At 44.9% G+C, this 23,685-nt stretch overlaps 1 protein-coding gene across 1 annotated transcript in view; it reads left to right on the plus strand.

Annotated features, from left to right (window-relative positions):
* Nucleotides 1-23,685, plus strand: part of MRC1 (mannose receptor C-type 1) — a 705,818-nt gene that overhangs the window by 389,238 nt on the left and 292,895 nt on the right. The window contains exon 17 of the mRNA XM_069211541.1: nucleotides 6,962-7,125. Coding sequence (XP_069067642.1) covers nucleotides 6,962-7,125 — 164 coding nt within the window. The remainder of the gene's footprint in view (nucleotides 1-6,961; nucleotides 7,126-23,685) is intronic.

The following is a 23,685-nucleotide window of genomic DNA, read 5'->3' on the forward strand; positions in this document are numbered from 1 at the left end:
TTTTTCAGAAGACCCTTCAACTTAGCATCACTTTGCATTCAGGGACGCTAGGACGCAAATTGACGCAATGCCTGTAGGTTTTGATGCACAGCCCAATCAGCTAAGATAGTCTGGCCAGAGTTTGCATCAAATGATAATGCCTACTGGAAGTAGGCACAAACGAGGGGGGTGCATTTAATTCCCCAAGAAACCAACATTTAGCATGTGTCCAGCAGGGCCTTCTGTGGTTTTCTACGCTTAGGAATTTATATTGGAAGCAGATGCCCCTAATATGAATCCTATGCAAGGCAGTACACACTCTCGCTCTTCTGCACCATGGCATGAGTTGTGTATCACACAAGACAACCTGTTTATGTACCAGCACAGAGGATGACATCAGTATCAGGTTAATCTTTGTAAATATGATGATACTCTGTGTTTTCTCTTTGCATAATGTGCTGCAATGCATAAAAAATCTTAGTAAATCTGTGTCCTTTTTCGGCCACTTTCTCTCTTTTGGTAATTCCAAAGATCTTCTGGCACTTACCTCACAGACAAATCTTCGAATCCTCTCTTTATCTTGTGCCACGTGTACAAATATCTTGTTGCAAAATACTGGTGGCATACTGGGAGCAGTAATATTGTGAACTGTAAACATTTTTAAAAACCAACCTACATCAAAAAAGGTAAGTTTTTAAAAATCGGAATCGTAATGTGTCAGAACCCAAACTACCTCATGTATATTAAAGTAAGTCACAAATTGCAACTTAGTACTATTGGATGTCGCCACAGAGATGATGGCCTGCTGGAGTCAGCCGTGAACCATGTCTGTTGTCACATTCCAATGAAGCAAACTTTTTTTTTTAATTCAGCTTCTTTTTATAAAGGAAACCAGGCTGCATTTAAAATCGAAAAGTTTACTATTTGTAAATTATTTGAGAGTTTGCAGCAGTCCCCAAAGGACCCCTTCTAATTTGTGAATGAAGTACGACCCCAGCTAGGCAGGGTGTTAGTAACTTGTCAATGGTTAGAACTATTGATGGATATGGATAGGAATTGTTATTTGAAAGGGACACATATAACATACTTCTTCCCAATAGAGATTTTGGGGCAAAAACATTTTTTTTTACATTTTGCCTCAAATTTGCATAACAATTATTTATTTATTTTTAAAGGAGCCTGCTCTTCTTTTTTAAAAGCCCCCGTGGTGTGCAGGGACCACAGGTGGATGCAATGAATATTTGTATTGGGGTCATTTTGGCCCCAGGGACCCCCATCCCCTGGGGTCTGAAGTATTTTATTATGGAAGGGTTGTGCACAGCCCTCTCCCCAGGTCTTTTTTGGCCCGGGTTCCCAGGGCCAATACGTTTCATGAGGGGGCCACCCTCCCCTTTAAATCTGTAGAGTCTGAGAGGATAGAGTCACCAGGGCAGAATGACTTTTTTTATGCTTTTTATATAGCAAACATAATTTATAAAACCAAGTGATTAATATTATTGTGTTTTATGAACTTGTTTACTACATGCTTCAAGTAAATGTTTTTCAATAAGGATGTGCTGCTTTTGGTGGGGGAAACCTTCTTTCCAAGAAGCCACCTTCTTCTATTAAATGGTCCATTTTTCATTCTGAAATAGTATCTTAAGCATTTCAATTGGAGCCCTCACTGAGAGATGGAAGGATACACTCAAATTACCAATAGGATGAGGTGAAAGATGAACATTCCTCTGGGTTAAATCAAGATATGATTGACAAAGCCTCAAAAAAAGGGCTGAAAGTGTCTGGTCAAAAAAAGCCAAAGGGGTGAAACCAAAGATCGTTTTAAGTATATTTAAGTACATTAAAAACAATGAGTCTTTTTGACAGCTACACTGTAAGAAAAACCCCGACCTAAAAAAGTACTCACAGATTTGTCGGTGGTTGGGGCCACTAAGAGAATGGTTCATTGCCTGTGCAGTGACTCTGAGGCTCAGGGGGTCCCTTAAGAAAGGTTAAGTTTCTTTCTAATAGACCTATTTTGGGAATAACAATGCTTATTTGCCAAGACTTCGGTGCCTGTATTCTTTGCAAGGAATATTTTGTATTTTCTTAGTGGCAATGGAATATAATCTTACATTCACACTGCCTTCCCTACTACCATATAATAGTTCTCCCCTTACAGGAGAGAGGAGATTTGCATGCTACAACCAACCTACCACATACTTAGCTTTTCCTCAAGAAAAATGTCATTACACTTGCAATCTCCGTCAATATCATCAAATTTATTTGCATAATTATACCAAACTGTTACTAGCTGATGCTTGAATCAAATCTGTGTATTTAGAGGTGAAGCACTCTTAATATAGTGGTAAAACACAATTTCTCTTCATAAATAATTTCTCATATACTATTTGAGTGGTAGCTACTGATCTGAAATGAGTGACAAGGTCATATTTAGTATGGCCAGAATGGTAATACAAAATCCTGCTGACTGGGGAAGTTGGATTTAATATTACTATTTTAGAAATGCTACTTTTAGAAAGTGAACATATCTCTACACTTAAATCCTTCAGTGCCTTACAATCCACGTCTGGCTGGGTTAGTTGACAGCTCCCTTGTGAATTTCACCCAGACAACCACAAACACAGGATACTCAGTCACACCTGCACTCATCTGCATACCGAATGGGTCTTCCTGGGCTGGAAGGGAGGAGGGGTCTCCCACATTTCAAAAGCTAGTGGCCTGCCCTCACACAATGAACTGCCAAACCCCCTACTGGGACCTTGGCAGACAGAATTGTACTGAAAGGGGTACTTGTGCACTTCAAAACCACTCTTTGAAGGGTCCCCCACTTCAAAGGCATCTTTGGATACATAAACGGGGTCTCTGACCCCACCAACTCAGACACTTCCTGGAACTGACCCTGCATCTGGACCTGATGTACTGCCTGGCTACCCAAAGGACTCACCTGGCCTGCTTTGCTGTGAAGGACTGCTGCCCTGCTGTTGCCCTGCTGCCTTGCTGACCTCTGCTTCTGCTGATAAGTGATCTCCAGGGGATTGGATTGAGCTTGCCTCCTGTTTCCTGAAGTCTCAGAGCCAAAAAGACTTCAACAACTACAGAAACTCCTTGTGGCCAAAAATCAACGCATGGCCCACCAGAAAAGCTGCACAGCCTGCTTTGCGACTGAGAAATCCCCACACAGCCGACCCAGAACGACGCAGCCCGGTACCCTGAGTGGGGATCCGATGCAGCGCCTGCTTTGCGACCGAAGATTTGACTCCCAGCCATATCGGAACGACAGATAGCTGAGCCAGAACAGCACAGCTTGATTCCCCGAGTGGAACATCAACGCAGCGCATGCCTCGCAACAGAAAATTCGACTTATCGCCTCAACGGATTGACACAAGCACCTGTGCCTTCTCCAGCACGTCAAGAATTTCCCTGCATCGTCCATGGGCGTCAAAGAAGAACCCCGCACCGCAGTGAGGAACCCAGACTGCGCTCTGAAAATCAACGCAAACCCTGTGCTGCGGGAAAAGTAATGACGTAATGTCTGTGCCGCGCCACAAAATCTGACACACACCCTATCTTTTCAATGCATCTCCTCCTCTGCAGTCGATGTGCATGTAATTTGTGATGCACACCAGGTACTTTGCTAAATTCAGCATTGACTGTTTATTTTCTTGAAAAGAGTCTATTCTACAACTTCTAAAACTTCTGAAATTCACATTTCAACTTGTATTATTGGATCTATTCTACAACTTCTACAACTCCTGAAATTCACATTTCAACTTGTACTTATTGGATCTTTATTGTTTTGACCTTATTTTAATCAGATAAATATTCTCTTTTCCAAACGCTGTGTGGTGTATTTTTGTGTTGTTATCACTGTGTTACTGTATGGCTTATTGCACAAATACTTTACACATTGCCTTCTAAGTTAAGCCTGACTGCTCAGTGCCAAGCTACCAGAGGGTGGGCACAGGATAATTTGGATTGTATGTGACTTAACCTGACTAGGATTGTGGTCCCTATTTGGACAAGGGTGTATACCTCTGCCAACTAGAGACTCCATTTCTAACAAACTTCATTTGCATTATAGATCACCAATGTAAAAATGGATTGACAGGAGGGGGTGCATCAATTTTCAATTTAAAAACTTGAGCCAGATGTACTAATATACCGGTCACAAAAAGTGGTCACAATTTGTGACCCAACATTTTGAAACCAGTATCTAATTCTGCAAACTGGCCTCTATACTGTACTAATAGATGTGGGTGTGGGATACCCCAAAGTCTTAGATACCCCAAAGGTTTACCTCAAACAGAATGCCCACATTCACTGGATAGAGGTGGTGTTGAACCTCATTTTCAGGAGGCAATGTGTCCCCGAATTAAGACATCTTGAAAAACATAAAGATCAGGAAAATACAACTAAATTAAAAAATGGACCCAACCAATAAGTTCAAAATTAACGGAAAAGGTAAAGGGTTTTTATTACAGAATTAAAAAATGAAATGTTAGAGATTAAATGCCATAAAGGTTCTCAATTGAAATTATATAGAGAATGGCATAAATAAGAAGTTTTTTGAAGACCCAAGTAATCAGCAAAATCAGGAAAGAGCAGACAGCATCTCTGATGGAATAGGAAAGTATTCTGACTCACCCTCAAAACAAAGGGTTTTTATTCATTATTTTTGCATATGAGATTAGTCTCCAGACTCACTATGGGGTGAGCAAATGTAGCATTTCACCAGCAAATGAAAGTACTTGAAAAATAGATGTCATAGTGCCTAACACTATCCCACTACATGAATAAGTATTCAGCATCCTCTATGCTAATGTCATCCAGAGATGCTAGAACAAAAATAGCCACACGAACAATAAGGTGTTATATGAATGAATAGGCACAGTGAAACCAGTGGAAGGACTTTGGTAATGTACTAGTTTGTCACTGAAAGTTCATTGAGAGCAGAATAACAATAACAATAACAATAACAGTGGAAATAAACCAGTAGATCTCAGCTTGATTGCCTGATATGGAATTTGTGAGAAGATTAGACAGCTGGGGAGGAGACATGAGTGAGGGGTTGACTTCCATCCCGGACAAGTTGGACTGAGTCCTAGTTAACACATATTATTACAAAACACACCTCTACACATCATAGGGAATTAGTTTAAATGGCAACAGTACTATATCAATGTATGCATGCATAATCAAGTGTGGAAATACATTCAGCACATTGTTAATGATGAAAAAACATAGAAACACAGAAAAATAGTTTAGAAAATGCCAGATTGTTAAATAGGAATGACTTGTCTAGTTAGTATTCATTAAGCAGGTCACAATTTGCCAACCCCTGTGATTGGCTACAATGACAAGGACTGTGGCTTGCAAGGGACAGCAGACCATCATCCTTGTCACTTAATTTTAAAATTGAAGAAAACGTGGATGCTTTAAAAAAACACATTTTCAATTTTGAAAAACTTCAGTAAGAGTTGGCAGCCACCCCCTGGACCACTGCCGCTTAGTCCTCCCCCCGAACTCTCCCACCACCACCACCCTGGAGTTGCACTCTTCATTAAAAAGGCTAAGGGGACAAAAGGAGGCCCCTTCCTGTTTGTGATTAATTATCACTCCAACGTTTGAGCCTGTAACTGATCAATGGTTTGCAACTAATTTAATACTTGCATGCAATTGATACATATCATACCAATTCACAATTTGGAAGGAGCACCCAAAGCATGTCCCTTCTAAATTGGAAATCAGTAATTATTTCTAAAACTATTTAGTTTAGTAAAATATGATAAAAGATAGCAATCACAGCCCATGAGATTTAGCAATTTGCAGGTTTTATAAATCAGTTAGTACCTTGATGCAAAATATTCATAATGAAGGTGATAAAATATTAAAATGAGCAATAAAATGTTTGTAATTTCATTTTAAAGTAGAGTTATTGTTTGTTATATTTTAAGTGCTATGGCTTTATTGTTAAAACAGTATTTGAAATCATACATTTCTTGATTACGTTTTAATCATTTAGAAAGTGATACAATTTAAATCTATAATAGATTTCATGTAAAAAAAAGATATAGGATATGTTGACATGGGATAAACCTTAATATTCCAATGCCACATACTTGGAACCAAAAAATAATAAAAAAAATAGGCTGGGGAAGAAATAATATAAAAATATGAAAATAAAAATAACAATACGAAATAAAGGACTTTTAGCAATGACGGCTGATTCGATACGTTATTTGACCATATTAATCACTTCCTAGGGTTTATTAATCTTTTTCTGCCTGTATTTGATTGTGGCCCATATGGGAAACCTAATAAATTATGTAATAGATTAATTTAGTTGATTTTGTACTGTAAAAAGTATACCATACGCTTAAAACCTAGGTATTGCTGTTATTTGACCTTTGAGATCACTCCATATAATTTTACCAGTGTGTCCTGATGATAGAAAATATTTTATGCCAGTGATCTAGGTGAGATGGCAATTTCGCTGGTAGTAGTGTTGACAGAAACTCGTGTGTATGTTCAAGAAGGGCTGATTAGCGTTTTCATTCTTTGAAGGTCAGTAACATGTCTAGCATGTAAACACTTTTTTAAAAAAATTGTGCGATGCACTTCAGTTTCAATTGCAATGCTCTGTTAATGTTTGAAATACTTACTGGTGATCTTCCATACTCCGATTCCTAATTCCTCATCCCATAATTTACGTTCCCTCCCTCCCTATTTTTCTTTCAAAGTGTTATTTTTCCGGGCTTGTTAAGTCAGAATGTGCTTTGCCCTTGTCTCCCTTTTAATTGCAAAGTGGGGTCGGAGCTATTATTTTTTCAAATTAGAGTGCGCTTGATATGTGTGGTCGTGGTGAGGCATCGCTTCACGTAGTGCATATAGTAAAGAATGGGGCGAGAAATGATCTAGGAGGTAATCTGCATTCTCCTGGGATGGCTATGGGAGTACATGAATATTTGTCTTTTTCTTACAGATTTTGTGGTCCGGGACGATGGGTGGATTGAATATAAAGACTCTCAATATTATTTCAGTGCTGAAGAGAAGCCAATGGAAAAGGCTCGAGAATTTTGCAAGAAACATTTTGGTGATCTTGCGATTATCAGTGGTGAAACTGAAAGAAAGTTTTTGTGGCGATATGTAAGAACGAATTTAATACTGTGGCAGTTAATAATCATTATGTTGAGGACGTCACATAATTATTTCATTTTAGACAGTGCTTTAGTCCCAGGCCACCACGGATGATCCTTTACACCTTGCTATCTTTATGCATTGCTTCTAACTGCCCCTGTATAAATTGAGTTCTTTAACCCTGCCAAGTACCATGCTTCAGGGGTTAGACTACCGCATTTGAGTGCTGGTGTCCGCATCACTGCACTAAAATGCATTAGTCACATATTTATAGCATCCTGCCCAACACCCTCACGAGACACACTATAGCCAGTTAGTCTGAGCTGCATACTTAGCAGCTAATAGTCTTGCTCTGCCTGCTGCCGTGATGAATATAAAAAAGTATTTTTTCATTCTGTGTCACATTTGTCTCAAATTCTAGCACTGGTGGCCTGTGGTTTTAGTCAAAGCACATAGCCTCTGCAAGCCAGATCCCGGCCTCTGTGTCTAGAACACGTGGTCTGTCAGACACTCTCCGACAGGGCTGAGCAACGCGAAAGTATGAAACACAGTAACATCCAGCTGCAGTGGCACAAGTGGTGGATACTGTTGGTGCCCACCTCGCCTTGTTGTTTTCCTGTATACACCACCCTGTGACCCATACCACAAGAGAGATGATTCATCCAGCTGAGCGGATAGCAGACACACAGGTGGTGGCCGGCAACTTTGTTCATTTCCTTGACATTTCTCGCACTGGAGAATCATGATACCACATCACCCAGCAGGTCACCCCAAACTAGTACCTTCTGCACAGCTGCCAAGTTTTCAGTTTGCCCATGTGAGCCATTTGGATTTTTCCATTGTGCTTATGTGTGCCATATCAGTGCATCATGAGTGACATGACTACGAATAGAATAAAAGCTGAGGCCCTCGTAGTGGTATACATTTCATAAAGGACTCCGTTTTTGTGCGATTTAGGGGTCTCAATAAGCCTGAAATCAGCTCTGGGTAGAGTGTATCTGTATGAAAGAGAGGGAGAGACCTGAGGTCACTAATCTGGATTAGACAGCATGAATAGAATAATAGCTTTTTACACAACTCTCAACATACCTGATTTGAAGAATGTCAACTCCACCTTCCTCACGCTCCAAAAAGTGGCATGTGCATTGATTTGAAGAGGGTCACATTTCAAAGCCATTTCACTTTACCCTTCCTCAAGGCAATGAAGTTTGAGAGGCGTTCCTTTTGCCCATGTTTCAGATACAAAATGGGTATAATAAGGTGAAGGTGTAAATTTCGTATTTTATGGTGCTGTTTTGTGTCTAGTTAACATTGTTTGGAAAATAAAGAAAATAAATATGCCACCATGTCAGTCTGTCCTCCAGGGACGAGATTGTGTTACTAAAAGTAAACAAGGTTGAGGGAAATGCTGCAGGGCATGAAGTGAGGAGGAGTGTGGCGTGGAGGAAGGCAGCATTTTTAAAGAAGTAGTGAGATGGCATCTACCTCACAATAGACATGTATACTCAGCAAGATAGAGGAGATAGAGGCAGGGTTGCATTTATGAAAGACTAGGCCAGACATGGAATAGAGTGTGGAAGGGACTGCCTGGCCAGGATGCTTAATATGCACACCAGGGCTTGAGTTAGACACGCTCTGAGGCTTGTACGCTTGGTGAAAGAAGTTTAAATGTTAGAATCGCGTCAGCGTGGCAGTCTCACTCTCTGCTGTTCTGGAAGTGCTTCACCTCCTGACCTCAGCGCTACAGACAGCCAAGATCACGCTTAAGTCCTAATGCAGACATGAGCATCTCTGAGTGGGTGGGCCATTGATTACTAAGTCATTGTGGTGCAGCCAATAGGAGCCAGCAAACAAAGGCCTGGCCAATAACAGCAGATTCTAATCTGAGTAAACACTGATCTCCTCACTCCCCAATTGGCTACAGACAACCAGTGCCAGGACTGTGTTGGGGCCTTTGAACTGTCCAATCAATCAGGACTTATAAAGGACAGAAAATCACCCATGAGGGTCTCAAGGTAATGGATTTGATAGCTGCTTTGCGGTCTCTGTTCATTTGAACAGCCATGTCTTGAGTCCTTTTCTGAATTCCCAGAGCAATGCAGCGATCCTGAGGTACAGGGGAAGATTGTTCCAGGCTTTGGCTGCCAGGTGAGAGAAGGAGCATCCTCTGCTGTTGGATCAGCTGATCCAGAGGCGTCTGCGAGGAAAATGGAGGAACATCGCAGGTGTGTGGTTAGTTGGTGGAAAGTCATTTGTTGTTTTATGTATGCTGGTCCCTCGTTGTGCAGGGCTTGGTGTGCGTGGGAACTGACATCTCTTCTGGATTGGGAGCCAGTGTAGTTTCTTGAGGTGCAGGGTAATGTGAGCAGGGATAGCTGCTGGCAGGCCAGGCCCAAGTCTCTTTAGCTCTCCAGATGTGCTTCATACACATACCAGAGTCACACTGTTAGGCCCCTGGCTCTGGCCCCTAGATGAGCTCAGAGGCTGGAGAAAACATTACATCTGGTGTGCAAAGCAGTGTTTAAACCAGGCCTGACAAGTCGAACACTGCCAGCAACAGGTCTTGCCAACCTATCCTCAGGCCTCAATAAGAGAGCAGACTGGCCCTGACTCCTTAAGATTCAAGTACAGAGGTGGCAGATTGAAGTTGTTGAAAGTAGACAGGCATTACAAGCAGTTTTTGGAAGGCTGAGGCAGTGAGTAGCTGACACTGGACTACCTCCTGATAACTGCAGAGGTGGCACCTGCCTGCAGCATTTGAAAACCTGCCTAGGTGGTATGGAGATTTATTGTGATGGGGGCAGCCATGATAAGAGCTGTCCTGCAGCATTTGGCTAGCCCTGTCAGTGGAGGGGAGGTCTAATGCTACTAGTGTCTTAAGGTGATTGTGGCAAAGGGTGGGACTGGGCTCTCAGTGTCAAATGATGGCACAAAGCAATGCGTTGTGTAACGTTGAATCCTTCAGTCACTTATCTGATACTGCTGGCAGGCACTAACAATGCCAACAGGTCTGGTTTGATTTAGGAATATGTAGATTGTTGTAGTAAGTTTGGATGCAACAATAGAAAACTAACAGAGAAACTCTGAAATACTATTCACTGCTTTAATTTACTTACAAGAAAGTGTAACTTTAAGAAAAGTGGTGCTGCATCCAATGCAAAGCCACTTTCTTGCACCCCTTAGCGCCCCCTAAAGCCACCATGTGTGCACCGTATTTAAGATATGGCCCTCCATGGTGGTAGTTTAGTGCTTTGTAGGATTAGCATAAAAAAGTTTGACACTGATCCTGCAAAGTACATTGAGGCCCATTATAGATAATAGTGTGCCCCCTTTAAACGGCTGCTCTGTGCAGGCGGTAAAAGTACTGAAAAAATATGGCGCAAAGAAAGCTTTTACATTGCTTGGCACCATTTCTTCAGCCCCCCTAACGGGGGAATGCCCGGCCTTGCATACATTATGCCTGGCACAGCCATGATGTAGTGCAAGTGGCTACAAAGTGGTGCAATGCATGCTGTGCACCACTTGATAAATCTGGTGCAGCGATTTTGGCCTTGTTGGGCCTAATTAGCATAACAAATTACATTGATGTGGCACAAGGAGGCACTTAGCCCTCTTAAATCTGGGCCTAAGACCATAGAAATGTCACACATAAGCAAGCTACAAACTTGCCAGCTATGTTTATTACATAAAAAATTGCATTTTCAGCTTATATCAGTGTGATGGAGTTCAACAAATTGATCAAAAATCTAAATTTCATTTTAATAGTGGTAGCTGTTTTCATTTTCCAAACCTATGTGAGGCTTTTCTGCAACACATTGGGAGACAGAAAGAGAGGCTCAGACTTTGACACTGGACCTATTCACAAACTAGGCAGTTAATTCCAGATGTGTTAAATAACTCAAGCTTCATTACATTTTGGCAGGTCAAACATGCTGAAATTTAACTGAGGAAAACCATTTGATATTTACAGTACCATGCAGATTTTTGTGCATTAACACTCAAATTTGCATGTTAGTCCCCAAAAACTCATAAAAGGTTGCACTTAACACACACGATGAATAACTAACCTGTGGTATCATTATTATATTGTGTGCTATAAATACCATCTATACTCATAATGAGGACATTTGTTGGAAAGACCCCCAAAACACTGACACTGGGGAAGGCAGACATTGTCATTGTCACTAGGTAAAGGATATCCATATGTTGACACTGGAAAAACAAAACACTGTCACTTGGACAGTGTTCTGAATGTTGATGCCTGAATCTGGAGATTCAAGCATCTTCCCTAACAATGAATTGAAAGAGCAGAAACTGGGGAAGGATGATAGAAACACAGATTCATGGATACTCTGACATCTAGGAAGGTAGACTCACACTATGACACTGATATTGGCATTGGAACATGAAACCAATTATGACACAATGGAAGAGGGGATTCAAGCAGTGACATTGGCACACGGATACATTGATCCTGAGGTAGGGCTACTCAAACATTCACTCTTGGACAAAATTGACACAAGGTTCGGTGGAATAAGTCCTGAGGCAGAGATATATTGTCATAGTTACTGAGAGATCTTGAATCTGAGACAGAGAGAGAGAGGAATAGGCATAGTTGCATTAGCACTGGTGCAGGAAAAAAAACAACACTGGGGAGCTCAATCATTATTAGTTGGACACAGACACAAACACTTAGGGCCCGATTACAAGGCTGACGATCGAACCACCAGACAGCCATGTTGGTGGTCCTAAAAAGACTGCTGCTCTGGTGGTCTCCAGACTGCTGTATTATGATGTAGACAGAAAGAACCACCATCCACCAAGTCAAAGTCCTGTGGTTGTCTGCTATCTTGGCAATTTGTACTCCGGCGCCATCAACAGCGTGGCCAACCACAGAGCCTATTGCAAAAACACAGTCAATGTGGTTGTCCTCATGCGGCAGTTAGCCAATGGGGGTCGACCGCTGTGTTATGCGCTCAGCAAAGCAAAAGACAAATGCTCATTGGATGAATTAAAAAAACAACACAGCTAACAATCATGGACCCAGTGGACACACCAGCAAAGCACACTATAAAACACACCCCTTCACACACCATGATCCTTTGCATCTCCAGTGCAAACAAGAGTTGATTTCTGACAGAGAGATAAGGCACCCCTTTTTCACTATCCCTATAAACCCCTTTCATACACTTTTCTCCATGTACTCCCCACATCACTTTCCTTTAATAAGTAACTCCTTGTTATCCACTTTAATTCCCCACCATGTCCCGCCTCAAAAATCACCTTTGTTCAGAGGATGACTTGAAAGCCATGGTGGATGAAATCATAAGGGTAGAGCCACAATTGTTTGGAGGCCAAGTCCAGCACACTGCTCTCGATATGAAAATGGAGCTGTGGCAAAGGATCGTTGACAGAGTGAATGCTGTAGGTACCACCCTGCGCACAAAGGAGGACATTAGGGAGAGGTGGAATGACCTGAGGGCAAGGTGTGTTCCCTGGCCTCCAGGCAGCAGATGGAGCCCAACAAGACTGGCGGTGGCCCTTCCAGTGCCCCGTTACTGTGAGGAGAAGGTCTTGGCCACCCTGAGGGCTTGACAGGAATCCCTGAGACAGTGGAGTCTGGTAAGTTACAACACAAAACTGTTGCAAAACTGCAATGTCATGCATGCTCACAACTCAGCTTTTGCAACCATGTCATTCATTGACTATAAAAACATTCAGCGCCCAGCATATCTGAGATGTAAGACTGTCAATGTGTATTGTTGGACTTACCATCACACCTATCAAGGTCCATCACATGCCGTACGTTAGAGTGGTGCCTGTAAGTGTTTCAATAACAAACATTAATCCCAAGACTCATGGTATGTAAATGTATGCTCCAGCCTAAATGCAGTCTGGCAACAGACATGTAATACCCAACATTTGTCAAGTGTTGGGGAGTAGAAGGAGTGACCTGACTGCAACTCCCAGGAGGCCCTGTTTCTGTAACTCCACCTACCAGCGCAGTATTCGCTTGCCCAAATAAACCTGTTAGTGAACTCCCAAATTAAGTTTAATCACCTGGGAGTATACAATTTGTCAAGTCCTGGGAAGTAGAGGGAGTGACCTGACTGCAAATCCAAATAGGCCAAGTTTTTGTAACCCAAACCACCAGCCTAGTGTACACTTGCCCAAATACACCTGTTGGTGAACTCTGAAATAAAGTGTACTCTCCTGGGAGTATACCATTTGTCTAGTGGTGGGAAATAGAGGGAGTGACCAAAGTGCAAAGCCCAATAGGTATTGTTTCTGTAACTACAAACACCAGCCCAGTGTTCACTTCCCCAAATACACCTGTTAGTGAACTCTCAAATGATGTTTACTCACCTGGTATTATACCATTTGTCAAGTGTAGGGAAGTAGAGGTAGTGACCTGACTGACATTCACAGGAGACCCTGTTTCTGTAACCCCAATCACCAGCCCAGTATTCACTTGCCCCAATACATCTGTAAGTGAACTCTCAAATGAAGGTTGCTCTCCTGGGAGTGAGCAATATACAGATCATGCTCAACTCAAAGATGTGTCGGTCTACCTAGCTCCATTTTGACCTGGTATCCCAAGATCAAACCATTGAGCACAGGAATGACACCTTATCAAGTCTGTACACCAAGTATACCTAATGCCCTATGCTGTATCAGCAGATTAGTATCAGCAGCAAACACAATAACACAGCACTGCACACATGATGACTGCAGATACAGATACAACACAGTTGTGTGACTGTACGACGAAACAACGACTGCCTTAACAACGAGGTCGGAACACCGACCTCGTTGCTACTACTAATGATTTTACCACGAATGCCTTAACAACGATATTTCGTTGTAAAGGCATTCCTGATAAAATCATTAGCAATAGGCACCATTCACCCTACATCCCTCACCCCACCCCCCCAACCCCACCCCAAAACCTAAAACCCCCTGACCCCCCACCCACTCCCCAAAACCAAAAACGCCCCACCCCCCCAAACCCACCCCAAAACCTAAAACCCCCTGACCCCTCACCCCCCCCAACCCCACCCTAAAACCTAAAACCCCCTGACCCCCCACCCACTCCCCAAAACCAAAAATGTCCCACCCCCAACCCCACCCCACCCCAAAACCTAAAACCCCCTGACCCCCCACCCACTCCCCAAAACCAAAAACGCCCCACCCCCCCAACCCCACCCCAAAACCTAAAACCCCCTGACCCCCCACCCCCTCCCCAAAACCTAAACCCACACTTACCTTCGCCAAGTCCCTTCTTTGTACCTTAACCACGCATGTTCGTTGTTCGGAACATACGTAGTTAAGGCACAAAAAAACAAAGTCGTGGTTAAAAAAAGCGTTGTTGCGCTTTCGTTAACCACGACCTTCGGAAAAAAAAAGTCGGAAAAAAGGATGTTTCCCCAGTTGTGTATTTGCCTGTATCACATTCAACTAGGCCTCTGAATGGCCAAATGCGCATTTTGCCTCTCCATTGTGTTGGCCTCACTGTTGGTAAGATGTAATTTTCATTCCCTCATTCAAAGTGCAACTGATTAGCATATTTCATGAGCTGCTTGAGTATAGCAATTTAGGCAACCTTCACACATGTAATGTCAAATACTCCTAAACCATGATAACATAGCACAAAAGGCTACACTACCACTTAAGAATGTCCCATGTCTGTAATTACTGTAACACAAAATCTCTGGAGGTAGATGGCACACTTCAACCAATGACAGTGTACCCTCTTACTCTACAGGTTGAGCTGGCACAGTCCCTGGGCAGACCTCACCCACCAACCAGACTCACACTCCACCCCTGGATGAAGCCCTCAGTGGTGATGACTCTCCTCGACTTGTGGCCACAGAGGACAGTCCTGGGACACCTGGACAACCTGGTCAGACAGCAACAGTGAGTCTCACTGTGCCCAAAATGATACTGCCCAGCCATGTTGCATCATAACAGGCAGCAATGCACCTCCCAACCTTTGTACCTAGCGCAACCATCTTGTGTTCACCCAGTCCTGGATTCTGAAGTGCAACCTAACACTGCTGACACTCTGGGTCCACGACACAGTTGAGGAAGGCCCCCTCTACAGGCTCATGGTAGTAGGGTGCATGGGAGGGTTGCCGTGGGCCAGTAGATTGAAGCCACTGGGGCTGCTGTAGACCAGGATACCATCAGCCAGGTCTTGGGCTAGTCTACCAGGAGTCCCAAGGCGTGATGGGCCGGGTGTAAACTGAACTCCGAAAAATTAAGCATCTGCAGAGGGACATGATCCACAAAATGGATGACCAGAATTAAAACATAGGCACCATAGTAAGGGTGCTAAGGAACATCTTCACAACCCTAAGCAGTGCTTTTCAACCACCATCCACCCCTTCCTGTAGGCCAAATAACTCAAGGTCAAGTACATCTGTAGCAGCCACAGGAAGGGAGAGCCTGCCTGAGGCACAACCAACCTCTGACAATCCTGCCTCTGCAGCAGCTGAACCCCTCCACCCTGCAAGGGGGGTGTCCATGCAAGAATCCAGGAGGTGCAGATGGCAAGACAACCACCACTGTCAGCAAGAAACCTCTTCCTTAATGTGTCACACATACACTCAGAGGACTGATCCTGAACCACATTCCAGTTCCAATGGGAGAAGTTTTCTAGACTTACAGGTTCCACTGGTGTAGCATCTGCTCCAATGATTTCATTCACCATGACTGACCCCTTTACTGTATATTTTTGTTTCTTATGTCCCAAATTATTTTTCTGTGTAGGCCACCAAATATACTGGTACAGACCACAGAACATTGTAGGGTAGACATATCAGACATTGTCCTGTTAAATAGGCAAAAATGGATATGGTTGATGTCATCAGCTGGAGCCATACAACCTAGCTCTCCAAGGGAAGCCCACCATATATAATGCAAAACACAAACAGATGGCAGTACAACTGTGCCTGGTCACAGGGTCACTACAATCCAGTGCTACTGCATCTGGTGGTATGACAAAAATAAATGTCAGTTATGTGCCACAGGTACTTTGGCCTACAATGATGAAACACATTAACAGCTACAAACAGTTCAGACAAAAATAGTGTTCAGCCATTGTGAAGGGGAACTGACATGATCTTGGCCTATAGCAAAAATTTTAATGACCACATGATGACACACATGAAGCATCATGACCACCACACAACAACGAACAAGTCCAAACTGAGTATTCTGCACTTCCATCCTATTGCTGTACAAGCTGTCTTGACACATATCTTCTACACACAGTCTGTGAAATACATTCCCAGGAACTATCCATATCCACTTTGTATGTCTCAACAGCATAATATACCTGCAAATGTTGCAATTCTGAAATGTCCAAATGAATATCTCATGGTGAAAGTACCTGAACAAAGAACAAAACAAGGAGTATAGTTATGAAACCATACACATGACTCACGTCACATAGCAAACATATTGAGAACAAAGCCCATTAAAAAAATCTGACAGAAAGCAATATCATCAAAATGTGAATGTGTCAAAAGCTACATCAACAAACACCCTTTGTCAGATTTTGCCTGAGCAGCAGTTCCCTAGCTATTTCCAAAAGTGTCTCTACACATTATCACAAAACACTTAATTGTACAATCAAAGTAATGACACCTCATTACATACTTACGCTCAGAAAAAGAAGTTGTAGATGATATCTTGTCACAATTCATCTCCTTGCTCTTCATCACTATCACCTTCCTTTGACATTTCAGGATTCTCTCCTGGTGGCACTGCAGGCCCCCCAACCTATAGAATGTAAGGGATATTCCTCCACAGGACGATATTGTAGAGCATGCAGCATGTCATGGTGATCTGACACAATGTCTTGGGTGAGTAGAGGGGGACTCCCCTAGTCTTGTCCAGACAGCGAAATCTGGCCTTCAGGAGCCCAAAAGCCTGCTGCACTGCATGCCATGTTATTCAATGGGCCTAATTGAAGTTGGATTTTTCAGAGGTGTCAACAACCAAGGATGGTTTGGATATAAACAGTCTCCTGTTTTGGAATGAGACATTGGTGCCACAATGATTCACTCACTTCATGATTGTAGCACCTTGCATTTCAAACACAAAATTAGGACAGATGTAACTTACCAACCAGCCAGGTTCTCTCTGGTTGCAGGTGTGACATCAGCTGGGGTATGGCGCTGTTCCATATTACAAAGTGTTGGACTTTTGCTTTTGCAGGGTCATCCCCAGACTTTTTTGCCTCCTGCCTCCTATATTTTTCTGACATGTTGCTGTTGGCTTTTCAACTCTGAGCACTTTACCACTGCTAACCAGTGCTAAAGTGCATATGCTCTCCTGTTTAAATTGTATGTAAGTGGTTTATCCATGATTGGCATATTTGATTTACTAGTAAGTCCCTAGTAAGGTGCACTAGAGGTGCCAGGGCCTGTAAAACAAATGCTACTAGTGGGCCTGCAGCACTGGTTGTGCCACCCACATAAGTAGCTCTGTAATCATGTCTCAGACCTGCCACTGCAGTGTCTGTGTGTGTATTCTTACACTGTAAATTCGACTTGGCAAGTGTACCCACTTGCCAGGCCTAAACCTTCCCTTTCCTTACATGTAAGGCACCCCTAAGGTAGGCCCTAGGTAGCCCCAAGGGCAGGGTGCAGTGTATGGATAAGGTAGGACATATAGTAATGTGGTTTATATGTCCTGACAGTGAAATACTGCCAATTTCGTTTTCACTGTTGCAAGGTCTGTCTCTCTCTCATAGGATAATATGGGGGCTACCTTTAAATATGATTAAAGTGTAGATTCCCCTAGAGAGTAGATGGACATGTGGAGTTTGGGATCCCTGAACTCACAATTTAAAAATACATCTTTTAGTAAAGTTGATTTTAAGATTGTGAGGTTGGAAATGCCACTTTTAGAAAGTGAGCATTTTCTTGCTTAAACCATTCTGTGACTCTGCCTTGTTTGTGGATTCCCTGTCTGGGTCAGTTTGACAGTTGGGTTGTTTTTCACCTCACACCAGACAGTGACACAAAGGGAGCTGGGGTGTGATCTGCATTTCCTGATTAGCCATCTCTGCTAGGAGGGAGGGGTGGAGTGGTCACTCTCATCTGAAAGGACTGTGCCTGCCTCTGACAATGCTGTCTCCAGCCCCCTGGTGTGTGTCTGAGGCCTTGCCTGGGCAAGGCAGGATTTCACAAGAAGGTGTGAGTCCCCTTTGAAGAAAGGTGACTTCAAAGACTAAAATGGGTATAAGAAGGGCACCCAAACTTACAAACTGCAGAAACACTTCTGGAATCAAGGGGAACCTCTGCCTGGAGAAGAGCTGATCGCTGAGGAACAAGTGCTGCCCTGCCTGTGACTGTGCTTTGTGGAGCTTTCCTGCAGTGCTGCTTCTGCCAGAGTAAGAGGGCAAAGACTGGACTTTGTGTGCCTTCCATCTTGAAGAAGAGATCTCCAAGGGCTTGATGTAGAGCTTGCCTCCTGTTATTGAAGTCTCAGGGATAGCAAAGACTTCTTCCTGCCAGCACCTGGAGTCTCTGGAGAGACCCCTACTCTGCTCTGTGGTGCCCTTCCAGTTCCTGGGACCCTGAAAGGAGAGGCTGGCAGCCTAAGGACAAAAATACACGCACCGCGCACCGTGCAGAGAAAAGATCGACGCGAATCCGATCGCGGCTGAGAAAACGACGCGACGCCGGCTCCGCAGCTGAGAAACGACGCCGCTGGAAACGCGACCGGAGAATCGACGCCCGGAGCAGGAGAAACGACGCGCAGCATCGCTGACGAAGGCTGAGAGATCGCAACCAGCGCCGCGGGACTTCGGACCGTCGCGTGGCTGGCTTTTTCGACGCGCCTCGCCGAGCCGAGCTGTTTTCGACGCATATACCCGTGCCGGGTTATTTTCGACGCACACCGCCCGTGCGGGGTTATTTTTGCCGCAAACCAGGTACATTTACACGCTAGCAGCGCTAGTGTGTTGTTACAACTACCTAAAGACTCTTTTTATTTTAAACCTTTAAAAAATCATAACTTGACTTGTGTATGTTGGATTTTTGTCGTTTTGGTCTTGTTTTGTTTAGATAAATATTTCCTATTTTTCTAAACTGGTGTTGTGTCATTTTGTAGTGTTTTCATTAAGTTACTGTGTGTGTTGGTACAAATACTTTACGCCCAGCACTCTGAGGTTAAGCCTACTGCTCTGCCAAGCTACCAAGGGGGTAAGTAGGGGTTAGCTGAGGGTGATTCTCTTTTATCCTAACTAGAGTGAGGGTCCTTGCTTGAACAGGGGGTAACCTGACTGTCAACCAAAGACCCCATTTCTAACATTGGTGGCAGCGGTGGGATGGGTGAGGGACCCCATGTCCAGTCTCAGAGGAGAGGGAATGGGGATGGGTTGAGGCCCAAGGTGCCCGAGATCCGGTCCCAGGTCCTGGAGGGTTCCCTGCGGGAACACCAGGAGGGGAGCCTAGCCTGTACCATAGGGCCATCTGTTGAGGGAGACCCCACAGTGTCAGGAGAACTTGGGGGGGCGGCTGTAGCCAGCGTCCCACCAGTTCTGGTGTCTGGCAGTACCACTCCTAGTGAGGGGGTGCAGAAGTCCAGACAGAGGGTTGAGAGGGGGTTGCGGACCCCAGTGGAGAACCTGGAGGGTCAGGGGTCAGCTCTGAGAGCAGAGCCCCCCATGAATGACCTTGGTGAGACCATTTCTGGGTTGGGGGGAATCCAGACTCTGTCAGATGGGCAGAGGTCAGGAGACCTGCACCAGCCAGACTCTTGTGTGGCCCTTCTGGACAGTGTGTCCCTTGAGGGGGGTAAGTGTGCCCCCCTGGAAGTCCTGGTGTGCCAGGCAATGGTTCAACCGCAGGGTGGTGACTCTGGGTTGAATGATCAGGTTCAGGGGGTAAACTCTGACCTGATGGGGGGTAAGTGTGCTCCCAGGGAAGTCCTGGTGTGCCAGGCAATGGTTCAACCGCAGGGTGGTGACTCTGGGTTGAATGATCAGGTTCAGGGGGTAAACTCTGACCTGATGGGGGGTAAGTGTGCTCCCAAGGAAGTCCTGGTGTGCCAGGCAGTGGTTCAACCGCAGGGTGGTGACCCTGGGTTGGATGACCAGGTTCAGAGGGTAAACTCTGACCTGGTAGGGGGTAGGTATGCCCCCCAAGAAGTCCTGGTTTGCCAGGCAGTGATCCAGTCTGTGGGTACAGACCCTGGATTGGGAGGCCAGGTTAAGGGTGTCTCCCCTGACCTGGAGGAAGGGGCTACTGCTAACAGTGCCCCTACCATGTTGTCTTCTGGGGGGGCCACTCCTAGTTGGGTGGTTCAGGACCCCAGAAGAGAGGGCAGGGGGAGGGAAGCCTCACCCCTGGCCCTGGTCCAACCTGAAGGTACAGACCCCAGGTTGGAGGATCAGTTGCAGGTTAACATCCCTGCACTGATGGAAGAATTGTGCAGGACTGCTTCTACAAGCACCCTGACAGTTTTTGACTCTGGGGGTGCCGCTTCTGCAGGAAGGGTACAGAGCCCCAGAGGGGAGGACCAGGGTCAGGTTGTCATCCCTGACCTGGTGGAAGAGAGAGTGGTCAAAGGGTGCCAGGCACCTGGGGCTACCACCCCCCACTCTCCACAGTCACAGTGGTTAGAGAGGCCTGAGGTCGGGCTCTCATCCCTGACAGTTGTCTGGGGCCACTGTGGCTTGCTGTCCTGGTGGACAGAGTTGCCCCTGGGGGGGGGAGGACGAGAGTCACACCCCGGGGGTGGAGTGGGCAACACCACTGTGTTGGCCCTAGTGGTACTATCTGCCCATTGCAATACATCTGTGAGCAAAGTAAAGTTAGGTGTTGCACAGATGGTGTCTGTAGATGTGGAGAAGGGTTCCCCATGGGTTAGCTTAGTGGGCCCTGAGAGTATGGACAGAGGGATCCAACTGGAGTCAGGAAGGCGTAGAACTGGAGCATGCCCCTGCTGTTGTGGGCCTGGGTCCCTGTTCTATCGCCCCAATCAGGGAAGTACATCAAGGTATTGATTGTTCTCCCCTGGCTTTAGGCTGGTAGGGGGTCGTGTTGGACTTTTGCTTTTGCAGGGTCATCCCCAGACTTTTTTGCCTCCTGCCTCCTATATTTTTCTGACATGTTGCTGTTGGCTTTTCAACTCTGAGCACTTTACCACTGCTAACCAGTGCTAAAGTGCATATGCTCTCCTGTTTAAATTGTATGTAAGTGGTTTATCCATGATTGGCATATTTGATTTACTAGTAAGTCCCTAGTAAGGTGCACTAGAGGTGCCAGGGCCTGTAAAACAAATGCTACTAGTGGGCCTGCAGCACTGGTTGTGCCACCCACATAAGTAGCTCTGTAATCATGTCTCAGACCTGCCACTGCAGTGTCTGTGTGTGTATTCTTACACTGTAAATTCGACTTGGCAAGTGTACCCACTTGCCAGGCCTAAACCTTCCCTTTCCTTACATGTAAGGCACCCCTAAGGTAGGCCCTAGGTAGCCCCAAGGGCAGGGTGCAGTGTATGGATAAGGTAGGACATATAGTAATGTGGTTTATATGTCCTGACAGTGAAATACTGCCAATTTCGTTTTCACTGTTGCAAGGTCTGTCTCTCTCTCATAGGATAATATGGGGGCTACCTTTAAATATGATTAAAGTGTAGATTCCCCTAGAGAGTAGATGGACATGTGGAGTTTGGGATCCCTGAACTCACAATTTAAAAATACATCTTTTAGTAAAGTTGATTTTAAGATTGTGAGGTTGGAAATGCCACTTTTAGAAAGTGAGCATTTTCTTGCTTAAACCATTCTGTGACTCTGCCTTGTTTGTGGATTCCCTGTCTGGGTCAGTTTGACAGTTGGGTTGTTTTTCACCTCACACCAGACAGTGACACAAAGGGAGCTGGGGTGTGATCTGCATTTCCTGATTAGCCATCTCTGCTAGGAGGGAGGGGTGGAGTGGTCACTCTCATCTGAAAGGACTGTGCCTGCCTCTGACAATGCTGTCTCCAGCCCCCTGGTGTGTGTCTGAGGCCTTGCCTGGGCAAGGCAGGATTTCACAAGAAGGTGTGAGTCCCCTTTGAAGAAAGGTGACTTCAAAGACTAAAATGGGTATAAGAAGGGCACCCAAACTTACAAACTGCAGAAACACTTCTGGAATCAAGGGGAACCTCTGCCTGGAGAAGAGCTGATCGCTGAGGAACAAGTGCTGCCCTGCCTGTGACTGTGCTTTGTGGAGCTTTCCTGCAGTGCTGCTTCTGCCAGAGTAAGAGGGCAAAGACTGGACTTTGTGTGCCTTCCATCTTGAAGAAGAGATCTCCAAGGGCTTGATGTAGAGCTTGCCTCCTGTTATTGAAGTCTCAGGGATAGCAAAGACTTCTTCCTGCCAGCACCTGGAGTCTCTGGAGAGACCCCTACTCTGCTCTGTGGTGCCCTTCCAGTTCCTGGGACCCTGAAAGGAGAGGCTGGCAGCCTAAGGACAAAAATACACGCACCGCGCACCGTGCGGAGAAAAGATCGACGCGAATCCGATCGCGGCTGAGAAAACGACGCGACGCCGGCTCCGCAGCTGAGAAACGACGCCGCTGGAAACGCGACCGGAGAATCGACGCCCGGAGCAGGAGAAACGACGCGCAGCATCGCTGACGAAGGCTGAGAGATCGCAACCAGCGCCGCGGGACTTCGGACCGTCGCGTGGCTGGCTTTTTCGACGCGCCTCGCCGAGCCGAGCTGTTTTCGACGCATATACCCGTGCCGGGTTATTTTCGACGCACACCGCCCGTGCGGGGTTATTTTTGCCGCAAACCAGGTACATTTACACGCTAGCAGCGCTAGTGTGTTGTTACAACTACCTAAAGACTCTTTTTATTTTAAACCTTTAAAAAATCATAACTTGACTTGTGTATGTTGGATTTTTGTCGTTTTGGTCTTGTTTTGTTTAGATAAATATTTCCTATTTTTCTAAACTGGTGTTGTGTCATTTTGTAGTGTTTTCATTAAGTTACTGTGTGTGTTGGTACAAATACTTTACGCCCAGCACTCTGAGGTTAAGCCTACTGCTCTGCCAAGCTACCAAGGGGGTAAGTAGGGGTTAGCTGAGGGTGATTCTCTTTTATCCTAACTAGAGTGAGGGTCCTTGCTTGAACAGGGGGTAACCTGACTGTCAACCAAAGACCCCATTTCTAACACAAAGGAATCATGGGATGAACCTGGAAACTGGGCACAAACGTTTGAGATGTAAAAATCTGACAAGCAGACAACTTGCATGTTGATAGAATGGAAGTGCTTCCTGTTGCGATACACTTGTTCACTGGCCTGAGGTGGCGTCAAAGCAATATGTGTGCCATCTATGGTTCCTACCACATGTGGGAGTCGACCAAAACCATAGAAGTCAGCCTTCACCTTGGCTAAATCCTCATGTCTGGGGAACATGATATAGCTGACAATGTGTTTTATCATTGCTGATATCACGTCTATTAACACCCCGCTGGACGTGGGTTGGGGCATACCACCAGATATGGCCACTGTATATTGGAAGGACCCTGTGGCCAGGAAGTATAATACTGCCATTACTT

The sequence above is a fragment of the Pleurodeles waltl genome, chromosome 10 (assembly GCF_031143425.1).
Source record: "Pleurodeles waltl isolate 20211129_DDA chromosome 10, aPleWal1.hap1.20221129, whole genome shotgun sequence".
In the NCBI taxonomy this organism is placed as follows: Eukaryota; Metazoa; Chordata; class Amphibia; order Caudata; family Salamandridae; genus Pleurodeles; species Pleurodeles waltl.